The 25,871-nt window shown below is 32.6% G+C and overlaps 1 protein-coding gene across 3 annotated transcripts in view; it reads right to left on the reverse strand.

Annotated features, from left to right (window-relative positions):
• Positions 1-2,599: 2,599 nt before the first annotated feature.
• The window catches only part of LOC127699847 (F-box/LRR-repeat protein 7-like), a 32,474-nt gene continuing 9,202 nt past the window's right edge, over positions 2,600-25,871 (reverse strand). The window contains exons 1-3 of one of the 3 annotated variants that reach the window (XM_052203230.1): positions 23,050-23,289; positions 6,854-7,753; positions 2,600-3,956 (exon numbers count right to left, since the gene is read on the reverse strand). In XM_052203230.1, the coding sequence (XP_052059190.1) occupies positions 3,223-3,956; positions 6,854-7,753; positions 23,050-23,131 (1,716 nt within the window). In that variant the 5' untranslated portion in view covers positions 23,132-23,289 and the 3' untranslated portion in view covers positions 2,600-3,222. Of the gene's footprint in view, positions 3,957-6,853; positions 7,754-10,377; positions 10,747-23,049; positions 23,290-25,871 lie in introns of those variants that run through there. The other 2 variants (XM_052203231.1, XM_052203232.1) reach the window with 2 other exon arrangements.

A 25,871-nucleotide genomic window follows, 5' to 3' on the forward strand; every position in this document is an offset into this window, starting at 1 on the left:
TCTGTCTGGTTTATGCTTAATATGTTAAACGAAACACAAGTTTATATAATGCCAGACAGCAGCCAATGAGAACAACTGAATCACATGCTCCTGACAGGGGACTGGCACATAAATAATGTTCAATGTATGTTTTAAAATATTCACCAAAACGAAACATTCTAATATTAGAGGAGTTCAGCAGACAGTGCGTCGCATACGAAACTTAACAAATATTGACATAGTTCAAACAACAACATGGTCTAAAATCAAAATCCTAACACATTACACATCGTAAGTAAGTGTATAATAAATAATAAAAAAACAGGAGACAATGTTCAACAAACCATCATTTTAAATACACAAATCAGCTAACTGACAATATACACATCATTGCTTTACACTAAACCATTAAAAACAAAAACATTTGTCCATTGGACACCATGTGCCGCTTGACTTGAACCGCGAAATCTAGGTCAAAATCTTGATTTGGCACATCGAAATATTCACATCATATAATAAACGTAAATATTACGGACAAACCACATACCACTTAATCGAACAGACAATGGTATATTTTCGGAGTGAGTAACGATAGCTCATTCGTACAACGTCGAGTATTCCAAGTTGTCAAATTGTCAAACTGTAAAAAAAAGAGGCGAAGGATACCAAAGGGACATTCAAACTCATAGTCGAAAATAAACGGACAATGCCATGGCTAACAAAGAAAAAGACCAACAGACAAACAACAGTACACAAAACACAACATAGAAAACCAAAGACTGAGCAACACGAACCCCACCAAAAATTGGGGGTGATCTCAGGTGCTCCGGAAGGGTTATCAGATCCTGCTCCACATGTGGCACCCGTCGTGATACTCATGTTAGTACAAACTCGGTGATAAGTCTAATTCGGTAGTTCACATTCGGGGAAAAGGGGACGAGATTGTAGTTACGAGAATTGGAACTTATCCCTTGTCATCTGTGAAACGGATATTCCATAACGGTCAACCAACTCGTTATGGCGTCCGTAAAATTTACGAAGGGACGATTTCAGCTTCACCACTTGAAACTCTTGGTTTAATAGCTTCCTTGTGAGCAGCAACCCTCTATCAAGGAAATCATGATAGGAAATACAATCCGTGGAATATCGTTTCACCTGGGATATATATACTCCGTATGAAGGCGCTGCTGGAATGTTGTTACATAGAAATGGAAAGTTCACAATTGGGAAGCTGAAATCATCTCTTTTGTCGTAAAGTTTTGTTTTCAACCGACCACCATGGTCAATTTCTAGATGTAAGTCAAGATATGAGGCAGCCTTAACTGTATCTGTTGTATCCTTTATCTCAAGTTCGATGGGACAGATGCGTTCAACATAGTCATAAAATTTTGAATTATTTAGTGAGAGAACATCATCTATATACTAGTAGCGGAAAGTGAAGTTAAAGGATACTGCTAAGTTCTTTTCGTTCTTCCTAAGAAGAATAAATGTTGGATCTTTGTCATTTTTCATAGATGAAAAGACGTGGGGTGAATTTGCATCAGGACAAATAAATAGTCGTCCTAACAATGTTCTTGTGGTTTGCAAATTGGACTAACGAAAGAGCTATAAAACATGTTAAAGGAATGGACACTCATTAAGTTTCATGTACACATAGGTTTTATAAAGATGAAATACTAGCAAATTATATCAATCCTTCTTGTCTTCATTGTGCTTTCCTATAGTCTACAATAATGAAGACTCGATTCACTTGGAATCGTTGAGTACTTTCTAAAAGTTTGTCCTTTCCAGGTATAAACACGACTGGTGCTTAATGCAAAGTAGGTAAGGTTGACTGTGCTTCACCATTCTTGAATGAGAAACGACTGACATTTACTATTTTTTCTTTCAATCTAGTTTTCATCGCAGTTTCGTATTCATTTTCATTTTGCATTGTAATTGTCCACTTATCTAGATTTTGTTTCTTGTTTGTTTTTTTTAAGTGGTTCTTGGACATTTGTTGGTTTTTTATTGTTGGTTTTGGCTAATGTCCTATCCGACTAGTTGGTTCGGTAGAATTTCTTTTTTTTCTTACATTTTGGAGAATTTAACTTGTTTGATCAATTCAGTGACACTGTTTTAGAAGCCAATTCATAAGTTATATCATGTTACCTTATTTAAACTAAAGAGTTGCTGGCGATATCGTTCAACGTGTACCCTCACTCGTTAGTATACATTGACGAAGTATTTTACGAAAAAAATAAATTACTATCAAACAGGAAGTAACTGCTTTTAAAAATCGCTAAACCAATCAAATCATTCAATCATATAACAGCTGAGTTAGATATAACGCTCTTCACAAACGGAACTAAGAGAATACAGTATTTCCACCCACTCCGTGAGTTGAGATTTAGATGTCATACAAGCGAGAGGTTTGGCTAGCTATAAAACGAGGTTCAATCCACCATTTTCTACATAAGAAAATGCCTGTACCAAGTCAGGAATATGACAGTTGTTATCCATTCGTTTGATGTGTTTGAGCTTTTGATTTTGCCATTTGATTAGTGACTTTCTTTTTGAATTTTCCTCGGAGTTCAGTATTTATGTGATTTTACTTTTTAATAAATGAAATAAAACGTAATTATTTTAATATTTTATTCTCCAGCACTGTTGTAACAAACATAACTTAGTAAAACAAAAACAATCAACACAAGAAAATAATAATAATATATAATGATTCTTGTAGATTATACATGATACAATATACATAACAATGGACTATATGCTTACCGGTTACCGGGACATATGGGAATGGTCAAAACTCTGTTATGTTCTGAACATCATTGTTTTCGCATTTTAATTTGCTGTTAGACCTACATAAATTGAGGCAGATAGAACCATTTTTAGTGAAATAAATATATTAAAAACTGCCAAAAGATTAAAACTCGCGTTTAGTTTTATAAAATAGACGAAAAAGTCGTACTTGCCAAAAATAGAACTGAGAGTACATTGAGCAAATTTTGTTTTTCTTAATTAGTACAAAGTTTGGGAACATTTCAGAATTTTCAATTGGACTTAAAAATTATATATGGGAGAAAATGCAGAAAACGATATTTCTGTTAACATCAGACAGTTTATGAGCAGAAAAGTGAGGATACATTTTAGATATAAATTTGTGTAGAAGAAGAAGAAAAAGAAGAAGAAGGAGAGGAGGAGAGGGATAGGCTTTTTCCCTTGTTCTAATATACAAGCTATTATATATTGTCAATAAAAACCAGGATTTGTATGTTCAATAAAGCATTTTTTACAGTAACGTTTTACAGCTCGGTAAGCGTCCACTGTCAGATGGCAGTCTTGAATATTGAGTTGCTCAAGATGGCGGCATTTCTTGGCAATACATTTTACACCGTCGTCTGTAATTGCATCACAAGACTTAAGACTTAGTTTCTTTAGTTGAGAACAATTATGTGAAAGGACCTGTAATCCTTCATCAGTTACATCACATTTTCCAATATCTAAAGATTTGAGTTTCGAGCAGTTTCGTGCTAAAACATCCATGGCGTCGTCTGAGACAGCTTCACAACCTCTGACATTGAGATAACGTAACTTCCGGCAATTTTTAGCCAACTGTATTACACCTACGTCAGAAACTTTATCACACTTTGCTACACTTAAATATCTTAAATTGTCTCCTATTTTCGAGAGTGCACAAACTCCGTAGTCGGTCACTTTTCTACAGTCACTAATGCTAAGTTCCTTGATATACGGACAATTAATACCTATGGCTTGAACGCCAGCGTCGCCAATGCGCACACATCGTCTTAGATACAAGTGTTGTAATTGGGTACAATGAAGAGTAAGTGTTTGTAATCCTTCGTCCTCAAGCGCATAACAGTCTGTCATGTCTAAAAAGCGGAGGTAGATCTGTCGAAGATGGTGTGCTGTGGCCTGTTCTAAAACTTGAGTGGTAAGACTAACACTGGTAATACAAGGGCAACCTGTAATTAAAATTAAAACATTTCGTCAGTCATACTTCATAAAACGGAACAAAGGTTATCTTCTACATGTATAGATTATTTTCAACTTGCTCGTAGGTCTCATGGAAGCGCGCTCGTCATTAGAATGTGATCACGGTTGTGTTGTGCAAATCACGCGCGGCATTTAAGAATGCATGTACATCACATTAAAACGAGGTTGTCCTGGATGTGCATGCATTATTTGCCGCTCAACTTAAAGCATCAATTAATCAAAACAATTTACTTTATTTTCAATATTCCTAGATATATAGATGAATAATTTAATTTTGGATGTAACACGTCTTCTGACTGGCTGAAAGTGTTTTGTCTATCAGCTTACAGACATAATTTTGTCATGTGACCGTGACGTCACCAACGTTTTTTTTTTTAAATGTACTCCTTAAAAATGGAATTTAGAATTAAATTATAAGGAATGACTGTAATATTTTTTCTGCCTATTCGAAATAACCTAAAAAAATGTGGTGCACACTTTTAAATAACCCGCGCACCACATTTTTGATGTTATTTCTTCATAGACAGAAAAAATATTAGTCATTCCTTAAATAAATGGAGATGTGGGGTACAGGTCAATTAATTGGCAACCCAACGACACTATCTAATAAATTTGAAAGTATTTCAACTCAAATTAGTTAGTCGGAAATACTTGAAACATAAATAAGTAGTTGGTCAGGTAGGTGTGCAACCATTAACAGTTTCTTGTTATGTGTTTTCATTTTACTTTTGTTTTCTGCGATGACATGTCTTATGTTGATGAACACAGACTTTGCATGAATTCTTGAACAAAGAGGGGTTTTCTAAAATCAAATGAAAATGTTCAAAGACACTGGAAGTCAAACACTGAATGCGGAATCATATTGCTGGATCGAACCTCTTTATCCCCCTTTTGTACTAAAAATTGTAAATGGCAAAAAGTTGCATAATGGAATACACGAGTTTTTTACGTTTTTTATTTGGTCCCTTTTTATACTGAATCTTGAAGAGATTTAGCCCATTTCATGAGCTATTGTAAATATATTTAAGACAAATACCTGAGTTATATTTCTTTTAAGTACATAAGCTTTACGTTACATTTTTCATCAGTAAAACATGGTGTGCAAGAAGTCACATCGATGAATTGTAAAGTCTTATACAATGGGCAACTATGCATGAAATTTCCAAAATGTAATCAAAATGTTGTTCATTTATGAAAAGTTATTGCGGCCCTCAAAGTTAAATTTTGATTCACACCTACCAATGCATGGAAATGAAAATCAATGCTTCTATAAATTTCAATTTAAGCATCAAAGGAATAAATAGTCGTGTCATCAAGAACAAAATAACTTCTTAACACTATTTTCACTGTCATCTTCCCACTGTTTCGGAGTATTTAAAGAAAGATGGCTTTATTGCTTGGATTTACCTCACGTGAATTATTTCAAAATTCTCATTGTGCACAGTCATTTTATGCCTGGCTTAACGCCCACCATTTAAGTACAAGACTGCTGGGTTGTTATTGTGAAGGCTATAAGTTACATAAGTCTTATGTTCGAACAGACAAAGATATGTTCGTTTAGTTTCGTATAAGTGAATTGGAGAAACTATGAGTTTATTTCAATGTATTATTACTGTTATAAATTACGTGTTTGTTATTTGGCCTTTCTGATAAGATTTTGGATTTTCTACAATTTTCCGAGCGAGAAAAAAATCTATCCGTACAACCTGTATGATAAACTGAAAAGATTTCTAATGCTAAGCGTTCAAAAATAGACCAGAAAACCCGAATAGTCTCTATTTTTCATTAAAAACCTAGAATATTATTTAAAGTCTTTATTAAGTACATCTGTTTTGTTAAAACTGAAATCATTTATTTGGCCATTCAAACTTATGACGTGCCTAGCAAAGCTAGTGAAAGTTGACGGAAATGGAAATAAAATATTATATCCTACATAGAAGTTGATATTTGTCATTAATACTTTATTACCTGTTGCTGTGATTTATAACATATAAACGACTCTTTTTTCTCTATCTGATTTTAAATTTTTATTTTCTCAGGCAATACAAAATTTAATTATGTTCAATGGTCTAGAAAACGTTTATAGATGTTAATTTTCCTTTGACATATTTTTATTATAGTTTTCAGGTAAATGACATTGTATTATAGCAATAATCATCACTATTTACGTCAGCTTAGCGTTTGTTACACTTGGCAAGTAGAGAGTATAGCCTTTTCCCTTTTAACAAGAGGAACTTTAAAATACTTTTTTACACACATTTATAAATGAAAACATTGAGTTTCTTCACAAAGTTTTTAAAGAATTCCGAAAAAAATAGTCCCATAACCACATTTAAAACATGCTTACATTTTCTTTATCAATCTATTAAGCTTTTTTTTCTCAACTTTATTGCATTGCTCTTTATTGTTCCTACGTCATGCAAACGTCTATCATGTTTTAACATTTATAATTCTGTAAAACCTTTACTTCAATTGACTAAATATGTCGTATTGTCCTCGAGCTACGCTTACTTCGTTTTCAGAAACATGTCAATTCCTTGATGGTAAAGACAAATAATTTTCTTTTTTATATTATCATTTTTTGTTTGGTTATTTGTATAATTGCTTTTGTTAGTTGGTGTTTTTAATACACCAACGTTACATGTATAGTTGCTTGATTGATTGAATGATTGTTGGCTGTTTAACGTCCAGTGCATGTACAGTTGAAGAAGAGATACTACAACCAAAGACTGAAGTGATGACATTTTAAAGAGATGTTTATATTAAAGTGATTATAACTAAAGACTTTAAATTCAGTAACAGGTTGCTAATGTTTTTAGCGCCTTCGGATAAGCGTTTATCAATAAGGATTTGAAATTGTACCTACCAGTAACATCTAAATATTCCAGGTTAACACAGTAAGATGCTATTTCAAAGAGAGAATCATTAGTAACATTGGCACATCCCTGTATTTCCAAGTGGCGTAACTCTGGACAGCGTTTGGCTATCGTATGTAATCCTTTATTGGTTAGTTTTTCACAACCAGTCAATATAATTCTTTCCACAATCACACACACTGTGGGAGTATTGTAGCTGAGTCTCTTTGTCAAATATTTCAAAGCTTTATCAACGTTTATCTTCTCGCTATTTATAACAATGCGTTTCCATAGTAACGGGTCCCATGACAACCGATACCATCGGTTGCACACTCGAGAACACCGACACAACTGATCAGTCGGCAAGTTTGAGAATATATTTACGATAACATCATCCGTCACTAAGTCGAAAAGAGACGGTTTATGGTGACGTGATTTCGGTTTTGATGAAATGTACTGTTGACAGTCTTGAAGCTCAATTCGTTTAATATTATACTGAATTTCTTCGATATGTTTATCTAGCTGATATTCATATGCAGGATTTTTATAACTTATCACAGGTGGCGCTGTTGGAAGTTTATTTGATGAAATGTGTGATGATTTTGAGGACGAACGGTTGGATGATGTTGTTTTCACGGACGAAGATGATTTATGAGACATTGGTGACGGCGTGGACATCCTGTATTGCATGTTTAAGTCACGTGGATTATAATGGTTAGGTTCTCTGTGTGCAGGAGTCTTCGTCCCTGACCACGGTGGTTCTCTACACGATACTCGTCCAGATTCGCTGCTGTCAGAGCAGCTTCCTTTGAAGGTCGACATGCTGGTCTTTGAGTACGTATGACTCGCTGCATCAGAGGCAAATCCTGATGACGAGTCATTTATTGAGTCTGTGCATGTTTGATTCGGATCTGAAAAATATAAAAAAAAAATGATAATTAGATGTATAAAACGTACGTAGCTAGGATTGTGTTGCTGTAATTCGTCGTCGTGACGTCATCATATATGGTTCAGAATTACAAATGCTTCCTAGTTTTACATTGTAAAACTATATTTCAGTGAACGCGTGACAAGGAAATTAATATTGAACAAATCTGACATATGTATGTATCAATTGTATACCATGTCATTTTACCTTAAATTTTCTTTCTTAAAAGTCCATTGTAACTCATTCAAAATCGTCAGGTGGAATTTCTAATTCAGATTTATTACCTTTGCATGAATTTTGTAAGCTTCAAACGAAACTATGCTATATTAGTCAGCAAAATATAGATAAAACAGATCAAAACACTTGAAATTCTGATTACAATATGATTAAACCTAGGTATCAAAGGTAAAAATGGACGTCAGTGGATAGTTTATCAAAGTTCAAAGTTTGTATCATGTAAACAGGAGAGAAGATACGAATATACAGGTATAGAAACATAAGACAGTTAATAAATGTATCCATGTTTTGACTCGGGTCAGAATACATTTATACAAAATGGCCGAAATACGGTATTTTAATTAGGTTTACTCTCAGTATTTTAAAACGTCAGATCATGCTGACGAATTTTGATCTTATCCGTCTTCTTAACACTGACCAAAGCATAGCGGACAAGAAAGAATATGTTATAATTATATTAATTAATGACACAAAACTACTACAAGTTCTTGCCAAACCAAAAGCAAAGGAACAGTCAGTATCGATGTTTTAATCTCAAAGTCGCAGTGAACCCTCATAGATATATTTGAAAAAACAACCAGTTTACAACCATATTAAATAGTGTGCCAACACCTTAACGCATATTTAAAATCGAAATCCCCCTTTACAAACCTCTAAACGAAAGAAACGACACGTGTAGACCCAAAACTCATAATATCAAGAACCTACAGTAAATACACAAACAACTCTATTTAAACATGTTTTATTTCTATTCATTTTCATACATCAGAGTAAAAAGACCCCTTTTATACTGATAGTATTCTCCTGTAGAATTCTTTCAGGTATGTATGTTGTATCTCAAACTCAATGTTTTACTTAACGTTAACATCACTGAAAAGAAATGCAGCCAAAGTATACAAAGATATGTGATACCAATAATTTTCTATTTTATATCATTTAGACTACTTTGCCAATGGTTTCAAATACAATTCTGATGCTTTGGAATAAAAATACTTTGCAGAATATAATTCAAAAGCTATTATTTATGAATTTCAATACATTTAAGTATTCTTTTGAAAAAATGCCTAAATAGCTATTTGATAATCGCACAAAAGTCAAATATGATTTTTTAATCCTTTTTAAAACTTTTAAAACCAAACACAAAGTCAAATGTTCTAACATGTCAGAGTTAAGATTGTAAAAGCATTTATAATAGTCATGAAATACAAGAGCTTATGCAATGAACGACTACTTGACATGGTAAAACTTATTGTGAAAAGAAGATGTTTTGACGAAGTCGGTTTACTTTTAACTCAACGATAAAAACGTTTTGTTATCTGAAAACAAATCCCAAGTATTTTTTTTTTTAAATCTGTCAAGTTCATCGAATTTCAGGACAGACAGAAACAGTTATATTTGTCTATCAAACGGGGAAACCATCATTCTGTAATTAGTCATTGGCAGCGTCTTTTTTTTTTATATAGGAACATTACTTAAATTGTACGTTGGTAGTATACCAACAAAATAAACTGCCTTTCGGTACATTTACAAATAAATGATGCCTAACATATTTTACATAGAAACTATATTGTGCAAAACATCAACCCCTGGGTCAACTACCGAAAACTTGTATGTAAATATTAAACGATTTGTTCCAGCATTTAATGTCAGAAATATCACATAAAATGATATTTATGTCAAAATTATTAATATGTATACAATCAAACTCTATGGTTCATTGTACAAAATCACACTTCGATCCGTGCTTTGGAATATTATTATTAAATCCTTAGAGCTTAATGGGCAAAAGGGGAGAGTTCCCACTAAACACTTGAAAACGCATACACAAACAACAATATATATTTGCTCTGGCAAATTGATATATGGGCGATAGCTCAATAACATTTGTTGGTTTTTTACCAAATGTCTTCGAGTGGTTTTCTATATTTCAATAGGAGTGAAGATGTTTACTAGTTAATAAGAATATATTATTTCAAAGACGGGGAAAATCTTTCAAAAAAACTGTATGTTTTGACAAAGTATGCAAAATTTTAAATTTATAGCCCCTTTAATTTGGAAAATAAGAATTTTTATCATTTTAATCAGGTGCAAGTAGTCGTATAGAAGGTATATATTAAAAAAAAAAGCCTTCGCGTTACGTCAACATTTTTTTCTTTTAAATAGACCAAATATAAAAGCCTGTCAATTTATTTCAATCAACGTCATTCTTTCTTCTTGATCTAAATAACTTCAAAACATATACCAATTATTATTCGTTTTGTAAACTCAACAAAAAATACATGTTTATAGTCAAGTCCCAAAAATAGTTACATCGGAAACAAAAAGTTGAGCATCAAACACAGAAAAGTTCTGAAATTAGAAACGACTTACTGTAAAAAAGTACTGAAGTTTCGGGGAAACACCACTGACTATTGTGTTTATCATTTCCCATCACGAGCATCCTCATTCCGATTGTTTGTTTAATCACGAACTTTGATTAATCCCCTATCACGAAAACTCTTCACTTAGTTTATACTATTCCAAACGTTATCAGAACTTTTAAAGTATAAATTTTATCGTTTGAATCCACAATTCTTTACACATCAGAATTCGTTAAATCTCAAACTATCAATTTTGAAAAATTACGGCCCCACAGAACGATTCGTTTTTCACTTTTTTTTTATGTTTTTAATTATTTCTGTGCCTGCGATCTTAATGAAAAACAACTGTGTATTCCATATAGTTATTCGAAGCTTTAAAGGAGGTTAGTCATTTAAATACAGATACTCTTTCTATTCAAATCCACCTTTATTAGCCAGTCAATTGAAAGTTATTTAATTTTTCAGTAGAAAATATTTACTTGCAACTAAGCAATTAAATAAATATCATTTTTCGTATGAATTAGTTAATACCAAGATTACTTTGTTCGCCACTTGAGAGGTCAATTTTCTTCTTCATTCCTTACAGAAAAGGCTATTTATAGAAACATTACATAGAGAAGGCCTTTAATTTTCTGCTACTGGCATTGTATTCAAATAAAGGAATTTAAGATTTGTCATATGTTTTTTTTACGACAATCCCGAAATACCAACACGAGAAGACTATTTACAGTCCTTAATTTGTCATAAAACAAATGGCGTTTCTATTATTACAAAACAAAGTTACAAAACTAAGGAGAAAAGTGACATTAACTTCAGGCTACGAAGATGTCACTTAAACTTCAATTTTTCAACTTGAATGAAAGTCATTTTATTTGTAGCGTTCGGATGAATTGTAGTCTCTACTATACACTTTGAAACTTCTCGACTATCAGTTCTGAAGGATACAGAAATAAGTCTTTAAGTGTTCATCAGTATTCTTAAGCGTACAACGCATGCCGGATTTGAATTACTAGTAACTGATTGGCGGTTGGTTCATCAACGTCTACTGACCAAGCATACTTACAAAAACAGCATAGTCAGTTGAACAACAACAACGACATCAACGAGCACGAAATAAAATGATTTTGAACAGGACTTTTTGGTTAAATGGAAATATAATTCTGAAGATACTTCGGAAAATGTCAAACTAAATATGTCCAGAGAAGACACGTTGCAGACTGACCAGTGATCCTCCTTCAGTAATTGTAGCATTGATTCTTTATTGTTCATATCTATTTACTTTTAATAAGGAAAAGATGCTCCCCTTCATTCAATTTCATTTGGATTGCAATTTGTCATTTTCGTAAATGTCATTCCGATCCGTCAATGTGAATAATCTAAAAAAAATAATATACAAACTTTGCATACTGATCATCTATATCCAATTTTTAACAAAATATAATAAGAAATTTTTAGAATCCATGATCTGAATTAAGATATTTACGTTACTAGCCCGAGTATTTCGATTTACCAAATGCCCCCTAATATGTTATGCAAATGCATCGTTAACTGTTTTAAAAATGTCGACCAGCAACCACTATCACTAGGCTACTGGTCCCCCCTTATAGAATGATCAAGAAAAACAATCTTCAAAGAATGATTAAGAAAACAAACTTTACCTCTGACGTGGCAAAACAATTTTAAAATAAAACATAACTGAAAATATCTTCCTATTCGATTCAAGATTAGAAACATTGTACAATATGTATGTTTCCTTGTAAACTCATTAAACCCCAGGATGATTAAATTACAAAATGCAACCACACGGGTCTTTTTGGAATGGCATGAGTATCAAAAATGGAAATCATTATTGCGTTGACTTTATAATTGCTAAGCTAGTTGAACAAGAACCATTTGATTTTGATCCAGAGCCTAAGCACAACTTTTGTTTTGTTCTAAGCAACATTTTTGTTTAAATAACCTAAGCGACAACTCTTCGCTAAAGACTGTATGTTGGATATTGTAGACCACCTTTATACCACCGGAAACATATACAAGTATGTCCTTAGCCAATAATTCGTTTTCCAGTTCAACTTTTTAAAAATGCAATTATATTTGCTTTTAAACATGTGCTCGTCCATAAAAAAGATTTTAAATCGTATGAAATGGTTGGAACGTAACACTCTCTTACGTTAAAGAGCTTTCTCTATCTGTTTAGGGTCCACGGGAGTTCTATCGCGACGTTCCACTACCCAAGATACCCTCTTTTCCTAGTGAAGTCTAAATTTCCTGGCATTTTCCAGTTGACCCACTTAGCTCAACCTACCTAATCGATTTATTGTTTAATGAAATGTAAATAATATTTGTCACTGGACGTTAAGCAAACAACAATCATGTTATCAATAAGAAATAGTACTAGCCATTAGACTGATCAATAAATCACTTAAAAGGTCCCTAAGGTTCACTGACGCAATGTAAAATATAATGTTCATTATCATCATTATCGATTTCCTTCTTTGGTCTAATTGATTATAAAGAGACTAAGAGAATATATCTTATCTACCTGTTATATCGGAAACAGTTTAAACTTCGACTGACTCTATAATGGATAAAGTCTAAATCAATAAACAATTATTGGAAAGACACGCGAATGGTTTATTCCTGTACGACAATTATGTTGTTTCTAGCTAGAGGTTCTGACATATTGGTGGGCAATGGTAAACCTCGTTGTGGTTTTCACTCCTAGTGAGGTTATACCCTTTTTAGAATGTCTCGTTTTGAATGACTTCCTTCCTATGAGCCATCCTTGGTATGGCCTGAAACGTCTTTCTTTTTCTTTTGTTTCATCAGGCATGTTACAATTAAGTTATGTTCTTGAACAAGGTAATTGGCAAAATAACGGTAATTTTAACTGATTCAAAATAAAAAATAAAATTATGATATTAAGTACAGTTCTGATATTCAATCTCTAGATATCTTCTGTGTTTTTGTCGTTAGTTTGGTGTCTCAATAATGCATGCCAAGCTTCTCGTTTTTAGTTTAAATTTTGTATTATTCGTGTCCGCTAACAAACAATATGGATGAAAAGTGAGAACCAGTATTTTTTTTCAGATAATCAATAGCAATGCAGTGTTATGTATGGGCTTTGCTCATTGTTGAAGGCCGTACGGTGACCTATAGTTGTTAATGTCTGTGTCATTTGGTCTCTTGTGGAGAGTTGTCTCATTGACAATAATACCACATCTTCTTTTTTACATTATAAAATTAAAAATGCATTTCCTTTAAATGTCATATATTATTACCCAACAATATCAAACAGACTGAGATTGTACTATTTTAATTAAGTTAAACATGTATACAGTGTTAATCGTTTTCGTTTCCGCTTTATTTAAAAACTTATTTAATTTACCTTTTCAATGTATTAAATTTTCAAATAATCGAAGGCCAGTTTTAACGCTTCTATATCTTTGACGTACGAATGTAGGAAAAAATGAGGACTTGAGTCCATGAACAACATGATTTAATACTATTTTTAGGTGAATCGCATGGAAACAGTTTTAAAACACACTATACAGCTATAAAATAGACATAAGACAAGCATTTTTTACACGATTTTAAAAGAAAACTTTCATGACATGCATTTGTTGTGTCGTGTCACATTATCGACTTAGGTGTTACCTTAGCAAAACAGAAAACAAAATACGAAACTACTAACTTTGTAAAAACTCCTACGTCAAATATCTTTTTCCGTTAAATTTAACTTTCAGAAAGACAGCATTCAGATCATTCCAAACATTCACATGATTAATTTTATCCGATTAAAAATTCTGTACATTCAGTAAATTGATCTATTATAACGACATAGACGTATATTATTGTATGACGGACCACACCAACGTAAGTAATCCTGTTAGTTCTAAGTCTTATGCAGTAGAATGTGAGCGGAAGTAACCACATTATTTTTTATGGGAAATAAATCTTTACCTAAACGAAATTTGGTGCGTGGATATTTAACGTCATTTTTAAAAAAAACTGCTATACTACTGAAGCACGTATTCATAAAATGCCTATATTATTCTAACACATCACGTTATTGCCTTTCTTGTAACCCTAGAGTGGGGTCTCTATAGTTTTTTTTTACATAAATCAATAGTTTTCTTAAAATTCAGTCCGTCCTTAATAATTCTGAATAGTAGATGTTATGTTTTCTAAAAAAAAAACATACATGGACTATGGAATGTTATGAAAACAAGCCCAGTTCTTAAAAACCGACAAAACACTTGAAGAAACAGTTTTTAATAACATCATTAGTCTTAGATACATAACTTTTTTTATTAGTTGTTATTGTCTTTGAACTAGCTGTCAGTAGCTGCGAGTACTCTCAGATCTGTACTTAGTGTCTTTTTGTTTTTGGGAGGTATAGGTATCCGTCCACGTCCACTCTGTGTTTTTGTGAGATGTATTTCTATTTGTATCCATCTGATGAGTTAAGCCTTTTTTAACTGATTTTTATAGTTTGTACTGTTGTTGTACTGTTACACCACTGTCCCAGGTTAGGGGAGGGTTGAGCGCTCACAAACATGTTTAACCCCGCCACATTCTTTATGTGACTGTCCCAAGTCACGAGCCTGTAGTTCAGTGGTTGTCGGTGGTTCATGTCTGTCATATTTGTTTTTCGTAAATTGTTTTGTTATAATTAGGCCATTAGTTTTCTCAATTGAATTGTTTCATGTTTTTCATGTCGGAGCCTTTTTTAGCCGACCATACGGTATGGGTTTTTTCTCATTGTTGAAGGCCGTACGGTTGCCTATAATTGTTTTCATCCACTTCATTTGAACTTGGTGGATAGTTGTCGCATTGGCAATCATACCACATCTCCTTATTTTTATAAAGTAAAGAACCTGTAGGTTATTGCTCACCAGATATATGTGATTTAAACTTTTTAGTCAAGTATCTGTAATAAATGTAATGGAAAATTAACATTTAAAGACAAATTCGATAATATGCAGACACAACCATTACCAAAACAGCTAGTGGTACTTAATTTTTATGAAAGTCTTCCTCAAACACATATTCTAGTCCATATTCCCTGTCATAACGACAATACTAGTCATTTTACAAACTAATATGTACATGACTGGCTTAAAAATTCCGATCTTATTTTTACGTTTAAAGGAGTAAATATTTCCCGACAGTAAAAATGTCAAATAAAAGATATATAAGATTATGTCAGTATATTTCCATCATTTAGAAGATAAATGTTTAAATTAAACGATGGTATGTTTGTGTACTTAGCCGATAACAGTACCATAGTTTATCTGTAGTCTACATTCTCTCCGTCTGAGTCAGTTTCGGTAGCTTTAGCTCAAACCGACACGTTTCACGGATTAAAGCTGACATTAAGGATTATTACTGATAAATTACTTGCTTTTTGAAACATTATGAATGGACTGTTTTATTTCCAACATGCCGGGTAATGATCGATCAACATTCGCAATGCGGTACTATGCATATAAGCAGATGTGGGCTATACACATGTATTTAGAGTTTATTATTTCACTACACAAATTTCATTTTTCCAAAACACAGTCGAATCTTCCATTCAGTTTGTACACTCTTTACAAATGCTTCAAAATTGCTTATTTATGTTTTACTGTTTAAAGTATCTTTGTTCATAACACTCATGGACCATTTATTTGTTAATCACTTTTACTTGATGTTTTTTCCGACTATTTAATTTAATAATAAAAATCGTTTTTCTTTTCAGTTTGATTCTTGATGCATTTATATTCATTTTATTGCAATAAATAAATTTTGTCTTCCTCAACATCTTATTTCAAGCAGACAAAAATCGTACTCAACCAAAACCGTTTGTTCTTTTTATATGTGGCGACATCAATATCTGTATAACAATACATATGCATTCATATCCTATCCTACGGTTGTGTACATTTTATATGGAAATTAATTTCTTATTAGTATATGTATAGACACATTTCTCATTTTCTGTTATTACAACAGCGTAACAGTTACCTTTAACATCATGTTACAGGAGAAATTTGTGTAACCCAATACGTCAAGGGTTCTCTGTTAATGGAGTGGTAGTTGCCTATACCATGGAAGTAAAATGAAATATAATACTTCCATGCTTATACCAACGTAATTTGGACGCTGGTGGATAGTCGTCTCATTGGTAATCATACCACATCGCCTTTTTGTTCAATTAATGGACAGGAATGACCTTTTTTCTTTGGCTTTCTGTATAACATAAAAAAAATTATAACTCCTTGCCTGTAATCCACTGTAGGGACAGGTCTGGTCATGCTAAAACCACGATATAAAAAAAACATGAGATGACAATTAATGATCAGTACTTAATTTCATTATCATTCGTGATACAAAATCATTAATTATAACAACAGGTGAAAGTATACCGGCAATAAACGTCTGGTACGACATGGATTTACAGCTAACCATGTATATGGTTGACCGTACAATAGTTAAACACGATAGTTTATAGTTCGGAGACACATTCCATTCATATACACACGAAGAAGCTTTTACAAAGGTTATTGGTATACCAAGAATGTCAAAATTATAAGAAACGAAGATTTTGGGGAACAAATTTAGAAAGTGTAATTGTCGTTCTTCCGGAGCGGCATGCCACTCAGAGTTTGAGTAAATTGGTTGCAATAAAATGTTGACAAGATTGGGTATCTTGTGACCGACCGTGCGAGATCATCATGGGTAGCCAAGGTCGTGACACACCCGTAGTAGTAGTGGTATCATTGTATTTGTGATTCCAAAGGTAAATTGAACCTACGTCTGTAGCTTATTGAAAAAAGTTTCCCTGACGTATTTCATCTGTTGCCCGTTTGAAGCTATTTTAAACTGGTAAAATAAAATCCACCATAATAGATTGCTGAACTAAGGTTGATTGGGGGGAATTTAAATAAGGATGTTTATTCCTAACGCTTTTTGTGAAGATTTGTAAATTCAATAATACGTGTAATATATCTAGCAATTTGTAACACTATATTGTTGACATCAACAATAAATAAGGGCATGAAACCCGCTAACACTGTGTTAATATATGTCGCCCCAAAATAAATACCAATATAGTCTAAATCTCCAGTATTTGATGACTGGTGTCATATGTCAAATCTAGTTTGTGTCATTTGTAAAGGAGATACACAAACGGTTCTCAATAGATATTGTATTCCTTTATCCGAAAAAGTAATTGCTATGTTAAAAATAGTTCAGCAATTACATTTTTGTACGCGGGTTTACATTCAGCTAATTGGAGAAGTGAGACTTGGTTTTCACCGCCTTGAAATGTAAACCTATAATAAGCCTAGGTCAAAGTAAACAGAGGTTTTGTTACACCATTGCATTGTATCTGACAGATAGTCTTAATCAGTGTTACTCGTATTGTACTCACCGATCTTTAGTACTATATTTTAGAGTTTGCAATTGGATTTAATGACATGTTATATCGATCCGTTTTTCTTTTAAAACTAATATAGAAAGTTCTTGGTGCAGTTTTATAGCTTGACATATTTTGTAAATATACAAGTCTATTGTTGAAGATAGAATGTTGAACTTTAAGACTATGTGTCTGTTTTGTTTTTGTGTCGTTTCGTGTCGTTTGGTTGCAGTCTTATTGGATTATATTCCGCCTCTTCTGTTATTTATATTTGATAGACACAATATGTAACACCACACAACTGATCTTAATCACTTCGGAATTCACATGCTGTTGGTACTTTTAAATCCCTTTTGTTACCAGAAACAAGTCAAGTCCACCCAATGCATCATAGAAAAAGCAATAAAGGTGGTTGTGCGCACGTGCGTTATTCCATGTTGTTTGTAAGTCTTCTTTCGGAGGAGTCGGGTGTTGGGGGTTACTTTTGTCTCTTGTCGAGGTGTTGTTGGTTACTTTTGTCTCTTGTCGGGGTGTTGGGGGTTACTTTTGTCTCTTGTCAGGGTGTTGGTGGTTACTTTTGTCTCTTGTTAAGGTGTTGGTGGTTACTTTTGTCTGTTGTCGGGGTGTTGGTGGTTACTTTTGTCTGTTGTCGGGGTGTTGGTGGTTACTTTTGTCTGTTGTCGGGGTGTTGGTGGTTACTTTTGTCTGTTGTCGGGGTGTTGGTGGTCACTTTTGTCTCTTGTCGGGGTGTTGGGGGTTACTTTTGTCTCTTGTCGGGGTGTTGGGGGTTACTTTTGTCTCTTGTCGGGGTGTTGTTGGTTACTTTTGTTTCTTGTCGGGGTGTTGGTGGTTACTTTTGTCTCTTGTCGGGGTGTTGGTTGTTACTTTTGTCTGTTGTACTGTCCAACATACATATTTTTGATAATTCCTGTTATCCTTTTTATGTAGATTATTAAATTTATATTACTTAGAAGTTGAACCTTCACAATATAAGTTAGTTGGCAATTTTTATAAGTAATTATTCAAGACAAACATTTAAATCTTTTGAAATGGCATATAAAATAAAGTGTCAGCCCCAGAATTAACTCACACAATAAACGGGTCGGTTGATGGAGTGGTAATATAGAGAATACGTGCATGGTCGTTTTGAAATCAGTAAAGTGTCATTTTTCCTTTTTACTTAAGTGCAAATAATTAGCCTTTTCAAAATATAGTATTATAGTTTGTGCTTTATATATAAGTATGAATTTAATACTTTATATTGACGAATATTAACTTTCACAGTTAAGTTGCCTCAAGGAATTCGGTAAACTGAGAATGAATTTTGAATAATGCATTTTTTTTACTGAATCCACACAAAACAGGTGCGTTGTTCTGTGCAATTTCTTTTGGTGCATTGCGGTTAAAATATTCTTTAAAAGTTGTCTTCGACGACTACTATCATTTAAATAGATTTTGACATGTAGCTGAACAAGTACACTCGAAAATTTTTTATAACATCAAACAATTTTCGGGACAAATGTATAAACTTGACAAGCATTATATAACGTTTAAATATGTCAATACACTACAATTGCAGATCAGACAGTCCCTGTAGGATATGAAGTAGTTACAATGGAACTCTTCAAAACAGAGGCATAAAAAGTATCGATTATACCCGGGGTACCACGGTTTATTTACGATTCGGTCTATCATTTCTTATATTTCAATAAGAAACTGACAGATCATTGATTCAAATGTCTCATCTTGAACTAGAAATGAAATATGACTACATATAATCAGTCTTTACTTTGAAGATAAAATCCATAATAATTATGTTTAACTTGACATGAAGTAAACCCGCGGAACATTTCAATTTGGAATGTAATATTTGGTGAGAAAGAAAACATGTTTTCTTATTCACAGATTAGGATACACAATTGGGTAAACAGTCGTTAATCCATTTCTTTGCTTATACCTGATATACTTAAAGATAATCTACCTCAATGCATAATCCATTATAATCTCTGAAATTTGGCAGTGTATTGTTACTCAAAATTGAAAGTATAACTGTTTGTATTAAACGAAGTTTCTTATCAGTTTAATGTATGTTTAAGATTGCTCAAGATAATGTGGTGTTTTCTACTATGTCACTTTTTGATAACAAAACTAACAAAAACTTTCATTTCCAGTTTGAATAAAGACTAAATAGAAGTTTATTATCGCAGCTCTTAATGAAAAAGATATAAATCGACAAAATTTAACTTTGAGTTCGGTATTTTATTTCTCTTAAAATTTTTAAACCATAGTATTTGCAATTACTTTTACACAAAGAACCCTCGAGATACAATTGAAACCAGAGTAAAATCGGAACGGCGAGAAGGTCAAATCTTAACGCTGAATCTAGTTGTGATAATGGGTTGTCCTTGAAAAATACATTTTTTCTGGGACAAAAGATTTCTCGTTTTACTTTAACAAAATACAAATTAACTGCTTCACAATGTAGAAATTTGGCAGTTATTACAACTTTAACGGGTGTGTCTTTAACAATTGCTGTCTGTGTTTATTTTCTTTACAACTAGGATTTGTAATAATCTAATGGTATTAGGCTACATTGTTAACTTCCGTTCGTTTTCTGTAGCGATTATTTACATTTTGTGACTTGCAGTTTTATGATATTAACGTCTAGCCGTCAGTGCATGCAAATGATCAGATTACTTGAAAATAACAGAATCTATTGCATAATTATTTTCAATGTTGGTATCCACATAAAGAATCGAATAAAAAATAACAAATCATGTGTCTTCTACAATCAGTAGGTTAATTTAATATTAAGATTTCCAGGGAGACAACTACCACCATAAAACAAAGAATGGGGATGCAAAAAAATATAGGTCACAGTACACATTTCAACGATGAGCAAACCCATACCGGTAAACCTGGTGTCTGGAATCAAACCTCTTATATTCACTTGAAATACTGAAATATTGAATCTCACTAATTCAAAGAAATAAAAAGAATGGACGGAATTTAATGAAGTGTAACACATTGCTATTAATCTTTTGTAAACAAACAAATTGATTTTTCTAGCTTTGATGAAAATATGTTTCATAATACATTATAGACATCTCCTACAATAATGTTTCCAAGTTAACATAGATTTATGTTATGTTTTACATATAACTCTACTTATCGCCATCTGTGTTGGTGCAGTTTAAATTCAATTGATTTAACGCCCAATAATTGATACATTCCAACATAGCACAAAATCACGAATGTTATGCCCAGATTCTTAAGCTTAATGGAGGACATTAGGTTTTGTTTCTTTTTGTTCAACCCTTAATTTCCACAGCACTTCCAGTTTTAACAAAATATTTGTATTTTTTTCCTGGTTTCAGCATTTTATAAGCCGCACCTCGCATAACTTTCAACTATCCAAATAAAGTAAATCTGCTCTGCAGTTTAACTTTGAAAGTAATAATTATTACATTTAATTTGCATTCACACTACTTATGCGTTTACTTCGTAAAAAAAAATCAAACCAATAAATATTTTATCGGTAGGATATTATTTGCTAATTTTCCCGTTTTAGGTCTGTCATTTTTTTTTTTTTTTGGCTATAATAATGAAAGTTTAAAAGAGCAGACATGGCCAACAGCAACAACAGAGAAATATTAATTTTCCGACAAAAGTGCAAGTTTTTGTCTTTTTTACCTGTGTCTGCTTGAGGTTTAATTAATGGTTTACAAAGATAATTACCTTTAGGCAGTAGAAAATTATGTATTGTTAATAATTAGGAATGTGAAAAATTTAAGACAAATGGCTTATTAAATTAATTTAATTACTTGTACAAAATGGCAGATGAAAGGATGCCTTGTCTCAACAAAATGCCAATATTCCGTGTCAATGCAATACTTAACTTGAAATCAATATTTCACGCATTTTCTACAAATTGATTTTTGTTAAACAGTAATGTCGTCAAGTTATTAAGGTCTAGCAACGCAGATATGAAAACAATATCGTATTTGTTAAAATTTTAAAGGGTTCATTCTTTTAAAATTTACACTTTTTTCAGCTTTAACAAATGTATAGTATCAAGTTATGACAAGACATTAATGTTTATGCACCAATGACTTGTAAGGTTGTCATCAATCGAAATCGATTTGTTCATGTAAAAATGAATAATTGTCCAAATATTTTAAACACCCCAAACCAAATATAATGTATTTATTTGATTATAATCTTGGTTAGGTTTTCAATTTTTACATATTCCACTTTTAAATAAACAAATTTGTCATAAGTTCTGCAACTATTTTTGGTACTAATATTTGAGCTTTAAAGATATTGAAAATATACTGAAAATTATATGCATTTTGTCTCGCATCCATAAACAAATAATCCATCTGCACAAAAAAAAAAATGACGTTTATAAATATGTTAAATGCGTGATGGGAGTTCTTTTCAAATCCAGGCTTTACTGAGCTCCACTATAATTTCATAACTTTAATGCTCAATAGTCTTTCGTACAGTCATTATCGAAATTGTACTAATAATCCAGATGTACCTATCTGAGACATAATTAAGGTCACAAATTTAATACATAATTTAATAAAAGTTTACCTAAAATTGTCACTTTTGATAAATACAGCCATTATATATAGGACTATCAAATGAAAGCAGAGACATATACACATTTGTATATATGTCTCTGATGAAAGTAAGCTGTCAATAATTATAATTGTCATTATACACACTTAAATTACACTAAATTTAAAAAAAAAAACCTAGTTTACTTTTTACGTTTTATTCTGTTGATGCGCTAAAAAGAATATAATACTTAAAAAAATATTGTGCGTCCAACAGCTTTTCTCGATTTACCTTCATTAGAAACACTGAAACCTAAACATTTATAAGCTAGGGATATATAAATACGTAGAAATCTTAAGAGATATATGACCAAAAAATTACCATTAAAGAAAAGCAAAAATATCTATGATGTTAGCTTTGCTTGGCGGAGGCGGAACCTTAGTTTCTTAGTCATTTCCTAATATAACAAAATTCTAAAAGAAAAGTATACTTTTAAATTTTGGTTAACTTATTTGTCCTATTCGCTATGTAATAGACAGGAAATACATTTTAACAAATAACCACCGCACATCCTTAGAATTTTTTAGTCTGGTTTCTCAATCTGCACTGAAGGCTCATTTAATTTTTACCATATATTAGATGATAGCCTGTAGCCTAAACCCATTGAAACTTGTCTTCTCAAGACTTCTATTTCGATCTTCTGACACTTACCAATTCCAAATAAGTCTTCCAGAACTCCGTCCCAGTCCGTTCTTTGTTTGTGTATTATTTCAGACGGCATTATAAATGTCATGCTTTAAAAATCCAAAACCAGAACAAAAGTTATTTATCAAATATCCATTTCTATGAATTATACATAAAATCCACACTCAAAAAAGCAACCTTTCCATAAATCCGTAATGTAAACTATTACAGCGTGCTTTTACAATAATCTATATCACGTGACATGCAAATTAACATATGACTTCATCACAGGTGAAAACGAAGGTACAATCAACATACCTGAAGAAAATCAATCGTCTGACTGAAGTTTAAAGCGATCACCAGAGATTAACCAAAGTTTCATTGTAAGGCATTTAACGTCCACTTTATTAACTACACTAACGTACAAAGAAAGTCTTTTTACTTATTGATTTGCCTTTCATGAATATGAAAATGTTATAATCCTGTAAATTCTCTTGGGTGTCGTCAAAGTTGAATATCTCATGAATAAGTAAGTATATGTTAAACGGAGAAAATCTGTGATATTTGAAAACTAAGACCCGAAGTGAAATCATATACCTTTTGGGAGATTATAGAAACCGTGGATTAATTGTGCTATATTACATGTCTTTGTTAACAAATCTGTAATTATATGACAATCCAAAATATGGATAGCGGTTCTTGTCTATAATTCATAAGTATCACCTTTTCAAATTGTGTCGTTAATGGATATAATAAACACTAAAGCAAGCAAGAATCATTTATAGAAACCCATCAAGGCTGAATGTAGTTTGTCATTACTGACTGTTGCTTGCATTTAAGAACACTCGTTTGTTCGAAGGAAAAAAAATGCACTCAATTGAACCTATGTCGGATGTTGTTTATTCGTTTATTTGTCTAACAGTTCTTGTTAATCATCTTCCAAATGCTGGTACACGTATGTTGTATTTGGTTATTAAGTTCGGCTTTTGGAATCCCTTGTTGCTTTAAAGCCATTAGATGTTTAATAATTTTCGATTGGTATTTTCCTACTTTAATAAACTTTAGAAGCCATTTATTGTTTGGTTGCCGTCTTAACGTACCGATTCAATGATTTTAGTCTCTTTTATTGTTTGGTTGCCGTCTTAACGTACCGATTTAATGATTTTAGTCTCTTTTCAACTGATGTGTACAGTTTGTTTTATTGTTGTACGGTTATACCACTGTCCCAGGTTAGTTGTACGGTTATACCACTGTCCCAGGTTAGTTGTACGGTTATACCACTGTCCCAGGTTAGTTTGTTTTATAGTTGTACGGTTATACCACTGTCCCAGGTTAGTTGTACGGTTATACCACTGTCCCAGGTTAGTTGTACGGTTATACCACTGTCCCAGGTTAGTTGTACGGTTATAACACTGTCCCAGGTTAGTTGTACGGTTATACCACTGCCCCAGGTTAGTTGTACGGTTATACCACTGTCCCAGGTTAGTTTGTTTTATTGTTGTACGGTTATACCACTGTCCCAGGTTAGTTTGTTTTATTGTTGTACGGTTATACCACTGTCCCAGGTTAGTTGTACGGTTATACCACTGTCCCAGTTTAGGGGAGAGTTGAGCACTCACCAACATGTTTAAACTCTCCTCATTTTTTTCCTTTGCAGATCCCAAGCCTGTAATCTTATGGTTGTCGTTGGTTTCCGTCTGTCATAATTGTTTTTCGCTTTTTGTTTTCGTTTGAAGCATAAATCAGGCCAACTCTATGATTTTCTCTTTTGAATTGTTTCACGTTTTTTTATCCGGGGCATTATTAAAGTCTACTTTTCGGCATGGGTTTGCTCATTGTTAAAGGTTGTACGGTGACCTGTATTTGTTAACATCACTGTTTTCTGTATAATATTTTTCTTTTTGTATTGGCCTTATTTTTTTCTTTTTACAATACAATCAAGGCCTATCGTTTCTAAATCACTTTGAATCAACGATTTACTAGACATTTATATTATGTGAAGTCACGACGACTTGCAATTTCTTTTAAAGTCTTAAAATTTAAGTTAGTAGAAATTCGAAAATAATCGACACCCTCGCTTTAGTCCATCTAAACAACATTTTTTATATCTTTCAAAAAATTCGTTTCCTTTGTATCTTTAATTATTTTGAACTTCAGCGCACCACTGATTATACCCTCATTATCGACATCATTTAATATTTAAAAATTGAATTAAATTATTCACGGGATGAAATTTAGAATAACATAATTATTTTAATTGCTTATGAACTAACTGATATTGTCTGGATTTCAATTTGAAGTATTTAACACAAACGTGATAGTAATAAACCACCACAGAAGACTAATGAAAATGAATATAAATTTAAATTAATTTGACAGTGCAGTCTATTTTTAAATATACTGAATGAAAGTGTACTAACGAACTTTGTTTTCTATCAGGACCACGACGCTCCAATATTATTTTCCTTGAAAGGAAAATCCACGAACATTCCGGGTGATTGTACAGATTGTGTTCCTTTTGATTGTTGGACTGGCAACTCAGTGTACATAGACATGGAACCCGAACACAATGTAGGATTTTAATCCTACTATATATATACATGTACAGGTGGTACCTTTAACAGGATTGACAGCTATTTTACACGTGTGTTATACGAGACTGAAGATCAGATAATTGGTAATAATAATAAACGAGATCAGGAAGGAAATTCTGCATATAAAACAGTTGATTGATTAATTGTTGGTTGCTTAACGTCCAGTGTAAAACTGGATGCCGGTGACAATTATACAATATATGCAAACTATATAGCAATTTTATAGCTAAGAAGCATCTAAGAAAGTCGATTATT

Source organism: Mytilus californianus, unplaced genomic scaffold, assembly GCF_021869535.1.
Source record: "Mytilus californianus isolate M0D057914Y unplaced genomic scaffold, xbMytCali1.0.p SCAF_42, whole genome shotgun sequence".
Lineage (NCBI taxonomy): Eukaryota > Metazoa > Mollusca > Bivalvia > Mytilida > Mytilidae > Mytilus > Mytilus californianus.